Source organism: Pteropus vampyrus, unplaced genomic scaffold (genome assembly GCF_000151845.1).
Source record: "Pteropus vampyrus isolate Shadow unplaced genomic scaffold, Pvam_2.0 Scaffold39, whole genome shotgun sequence".
In the NCBI taxonomy this organism is placed as follows: Eukaryota; Metazoa; Chordata; class Mammalia; order Chiroptera; family Pteropodidae; genus Pteropus; species Pteropus vampyrus.
Window position 1 is genome coordinate 1,082,048 of NW_011888820.1, and position 5,548 is coordinate 1,087,595.

The 5,548-nt window shown below is 36.3% G+C and overlaps 1 protein-coding gene across 1 annotated transcript; it reads left to right on the forward strand.

The window, feature by feature from the left end:
• Window positions 1-325: 325 nt before the first annotated feature.
• Window positions 326-4,929, forward strand: ARL14EPL (ADP ribosylation factor like GTPase 14 effector protein like). The gene is made up of 3 exons (XM_011358260.1): window positions 326-421; window positions 2,001-2,140; window positions 4,707-4,929. The coding sequence occupies exons 1-3, from the start codon at window positions 326-328 to the stop codon at window positions 4,927-4,929; spliced, it is 459 nt and encodes a 152-aa protein (XP_011356562.1).
• The last annotated feature ends 619 nt before the right edge of the window (window positions 4,930-5,548 follow it).

Consider the following 5,548-nt stretch of genomic DNA (forward strand, 5'->3'; position numbering starts at 1 on the left):
TGCTCATGGAACGCCAGCAGAGAAGAGTAAAGTGGACTGGGGGAGTCAGATACAAGATTTGAGAGTGAGTGATAAGACAGAGAAAGACAAATACCTTATGATTTCATGTATATGTGGAATCTAAAACTCAAAATAAATGAACAATCAAAACAGGAAGAAAAAAAAGTGAATGGTAAAAAAGAAACCAGAAGTGAAGATGGAAGTCTGGCTTTGAAAGAAAGTTAAGATGTAGGGAGAGAGCAGGAAAATCACAGGATTAAGCTACTGGGGATATATAAAGTTAATGTTTTACTTTTTTTTTTTTCTAATTTTTTAGTGATCAGAAATGAGTGAACAGTCAGAAAAAAACAATTCTACTCAAGAGGGACCCACCGGTAAAAGTTCTCCTGAGAAAAATGGTCAAATCGGACAAAAGCAACTGGTATGGCATCTGGCTATTATGATTCCATGGTATTTGGGGAGTTCCCAACGTGGGCGCGAAGGTGGGCTCAGTCACGTCTCCTCAGGAAGGGTCTCTGCCCCTACTCCCCATGCTGATGGTGTTTTCCCTCCTCTTAACTCTGTTCACAGCTGAGCTGGTCTCACTTCACATGTCTCCTCTGTGCCTCTCAGTTGCCTGATTGTTAGCCAATGTACTGTGCATTACAATCCTGCCCTTGGAGTAGACTGTTTTACCGAATATGGTCGAATGTTTTTATTTAACAAACCCTTGGTTTTTGTCTTAATGTGTGCTAGCCAGCTTCTGAAACTTTGTATCATTTCACCTAATCCTTATCACTAGATACTATTGTTAACCCTATTTCACAGAAAGAGAAAGTGAGAATTAGAGAAGTCGGAATTTGCTCAAGGTACCCCAATAACAAGAGGCAGAGCCCAAATTTGAATATAGGTTGGCTTACCCTGCACTCTATGTTCTTAAACTCTTGCTAGGCTACTGAGAATAGTAATAGAATGAACTAAGTTGTATTTATTTCACAGCTACACCTAAATGCAGAATTGCTTCTTAAGGTTAAGTTTATAAAACAAACCCATATACACACACCAAAATGAAATTTTAAAGATTTATATTATTTATATTTATATTACTTTGGACAGACTAGACATCTACTAAACCAAGTAAACTGTAGAAAAGTCTGAGATTCTGTTACTAATTTACTACTTTGAAATTCATACATTGAAAGTTTCCTTTTTGTTTTCAGGTATAGTATTTCATGTCTATATTAACCAATGTGTTTTTGGGCTACTCAGATTATTTTCTTCTAAAATCCTTCAAAAGAGCATTTTCTTCCCTCATGACATATGTTTTACATGTTCAAAATAAGTTATCAGGATTGTTTAAAGCATCTTTGTTACTTGTCTTCTTAATTAGGCCCCATTTAATTTAGAATTATAAATATCCCCAGAGACTTGGAAGTTTTCCACTAACACTCTAGAAAGCCATTCTAGCAAGATTTTCTTCTTCATATGTGGCTTTGACTTACAGTGGAAACTTCAGATAGCTGTGTTGTGCATCGGAGCCCTGATGGAGCCACATCCCAGGGCAGTGAGTAGCTCTGAAACCCATCCCAGAGCACTGAAGGGAAGGACTGTGTGTGCTTGGGCTCTTGCTGTGGTTTGACACTTCTTATCGGCAGGTCTTTTTCAGCTAACAACTGTGGAAAGGCCTTTACTCCCTTGTCTTTCTCCGTCATAAAATGCTAATTCTGACTTTCATTCCCATCATATTGGAGAAGCCAACTGATGTTTTTTAGATATAAAAAGAATTCTATTTCCACTGGGAATACATTTTTATTATGTAAGTTTTATACGATGGATTTCTTTCTTTAGAAAGAATGACCTAACATCTTTTGAAAATCAGACAAAACTAATTATTTCTCTAGGTAAAACATTTGTACTTTCATGCCATTATGGTAAAAAATACAGAAAATTTATTTTGACATAATGTAAAACAAATAAAACTATCTAGTTCTCACTACTAATACACATTATTTCTTTCATAGCAACAGATAGAGCGGCAGTTAAGATGCTTAGCATTTCAAAACCCTGGACCACAAGTAGCAGACTTTAATCCTGAAACAAGGCAGCAGAAAAAGAAAGCACGGATGTCAAAGATGAATGAGTATTTTTCTGTAAAATACAAGTAAGATCATGATATATGATATTTGACCTGTGGGATTATAAAATATATGAAATTCTCCTTAACAAAGCAAATAAAGGTTGCCCCTTGTTTATGAATTTAAAATGTTTTCTAAAATACAGTATCACCCCATGTGTCTGGAAGTTAGCAACTTCAAGAAATAAACTGTGATCCCAAACTAGGAATAATATTTTTAAAGGCTGCAGAAGTCCTTGTGTTAGAGTAATAGCTTCAGGAGGAAAGATGACTAAAAGTAACAAAGACGTATCATTCAAAGGAGAAATAATCCATGGGAATGGATTCAGGTATCAATGGATACAGAATTATCATAAGAACAGTGATTGCTAGTACATCAGAAGTGTAAACTAAGCAACTCATTAAAGGAAAAGATTGATAAATTTGACTACATTTAAATGAAGATGTATGCCCATTAAAAGATACCCTTAAAAAAATGAGACAAATCACAAGGTAGGAAAAGTTATTTATCATCTAAAAGTTGAGTATCTAAAATATAGAGCAAATTCTGCAAGTTAATAAGAAGATAAATTTCCTATTGAAAATGAACCAAACAATGAACAGGCATTTCAGAAAAAAAAAAAGGCTAATAAACACTCATAGTACCAAACCCCACCAGTACAGTGTGGGAAAGTGCCCCACCCCCAGGTAAGCAAAGAGCTTAGTCTGAAATATAAATGTTGATGAAGCTATGGGACATGAATTGAATGTAAAATGGTACAGTCACTATTTAAAAACAGCGTGGCATTACCTATGCACCTTATGACCTAACGTCTTCACTCCTGGGTATATATCCTGGAAAAGCCATTTCACGCATACAACAGGACACATGTACAAGAAGATTCATAGCAACACTGCAATAGCAAAGAAAATAAAGTAGTAATAATCCAAATGCCCATCCATAATTGAAAAGATAAGTAACTTGTATATTCATACAGTGGGATGCATATAGAAGTAAAAATATTTGTATACAGTCACACACACCATCAGGGATGAATCTCAAATCATGCAGTAGAATAAGAAAGCAAATACAGAAGGGAAGATGCAGTATGCTTGGTGGTACATACATATGTGGCATAACTAAAAGTAAAACAAGGAGATGATTTTTATAATTTCAAGGTGTGGTTCCTCTTGGAAGGCCGGGGACAGGGATATGATACATGGGGCGTGAAGAGGACTTCGAAGGCATAATACTTTATTAAGCTGGGCAGGGGGCACATTTTTCTTTTTTATCTGTGCATGTATGTTCTCTATGCTTTTATATGTATGATAGTTCAGAATTTTACAAAAAATAGCATTGGATGGACAGGAAACTATAAAATCTGTGTCTTAATTAAGACGAGGGAGAAGGATGGAATCTGGTCTGTCTTCCTTTTGACTTCAAGACTGCCCACTCCCATTATTCCCATAATCAATTTTAAAATCAGCTGACACCTGAATTTGCTGGTGGGTTTGGAAGGGGGCGGGGAAGCTTTCATTGCACAGATGAAATGCTTCAAATATAAATCCTCATTGGAAGTATTCCTACCGAAGTGTGATAATCAGGCAGCAAGTACATATAATGACCTTCAACCTTCCCTGCTTTATTAGGAGAGAGAAGAGGATGGAACAGCATTACTTATCTGAACAGGAAGAGAAGAGTTGTTATGCCTGCTTGGGGACCAAGGGTGGAAGTTCATAACCACACTAGCTTAGGGACAGGCTTTTTTTTTTTTTTCCTTATTTCAACTGGTAATAATGGATACAGGCTGTACAGAAGTGTTTTTGTCATTCTGAGGCTTTAAAGCGAGCTCGGTTTTGAAAGATTTATTTCAAAATGGTTTGGATTTGAGATGGTAGTGGAATTCTTGTGAAAGCCTTTTGCCTCCTGGACACGTTGCAGAGGCTAACAGAGGAAGTGTGGGAACCTGAAACAAGGTGTAGACTCTGGTGCTCTCCTGTGGTGCAGAACTTATTGCCTCCACTCAGAGCTAAAGGCAGATTCTACCATCTTGGTCACCTGTGTTCTCCGTTCACACTGGGTGTAAAATAATCAGAAAGGAACAGAAGCAATGGCACTGGAGACTGTTAGCAAAGGCGTTGTTTTATTTATTTTCTTTTTTAATGATGATGGTGTAGTAACTAAGTTTTAATGCTTGACTCACCACTAAAAATGTAAATGTCTTCACTATAGTGCTTTTCTCTTAAGAAAGAAAAAAGAGGGTAATTTAGTAGGGAAAATTCCTTCAGGAATGGTTATATTTTAAATGAAAATTGGAACATTTATAGGAGGAAGATTTAGACAGCTATTCCTCATACTTTGCTTAGGTGGAATATTACCTTCCCCAGCATGCTGAAAAAGTGAAGTGTTGTTACTCTTGGTGACAAGCCTGGCTACATTAGAAATTGGTCACGTATTCGCTGAATTTCCCAGGACATCACTGCCATATGATATTCTGAAGTGTTGCTGGGTAATCTCTAGGGTGCTGGATCATATTTATGAAGTTTGCTACATAATAATTTATTCTCATCGTTAAGGAAAACATCATTTTAGTGTCACTCTTTTGCTTTGCAGAGTTATGAGGAAGTATGACAAAAGTGGCAGGCTAATCTTTAATGATGCTGATCTGTGTGATTGCCTGGAGAAGAACTGCCTAGGCTGCTTCTACCCTTGCCCCAAGTGTAACTCCAATAAGTGTGGGCCTGAGTGCCGCTGCAACCGAAGGTGGGTTTATGATGCCATTGTCACCGAATCCGGAGAGGTCATCAGCACGCTGCCATTTAATATTCCCGACTAGGAGCTGATTTGTTTCTTCTTCTTCACATTTACATCAGTCTCTTTCTCTTGGTGAATTCTATGGCTTGGGGAAAAATGTTTGAGAAATATACTTGAGTTATGTTCTCCAGAGCTGGAGAACAATATAGAATGAGCAGTCATTCTGTAAGTTTCTGTGTCTTCTCAAATTCCTTCACTTGTAACTGAGGAGTGTGACAGTGCGTGGATCTCAGTATCTCTCACCAATACTCCCATCTCTACCTTACCCTCAAATTTAAAATGTCTTTCCTTTTTGCTGGTATCTGAGAAAATGTAATTTTAAGATTTTCAGAATTTTATAACTGAGAGATTATTTTTTACATGGAACACATAATCATAAATTTATAATATCTAGTTACCCTTAGAATCTTATGCATCATTAGTTCTAAATCAGAATTGCTATTTGTATTAAAAAAGAGACCCAAACCTTGTGATTTTGTATTGTATATTCATAGTTTCATTTTTTATTGTTAAAGTTTTAATAACATTAAAGTTAAATTTGGTAATAAATGGTAGTGTGTTTTTATTAAAATTTTTTATTTTACTTGTAAAATTGAGAAATTAGGACTTGACTATCCTAAAAGCCAGTGGTTTATATTGTT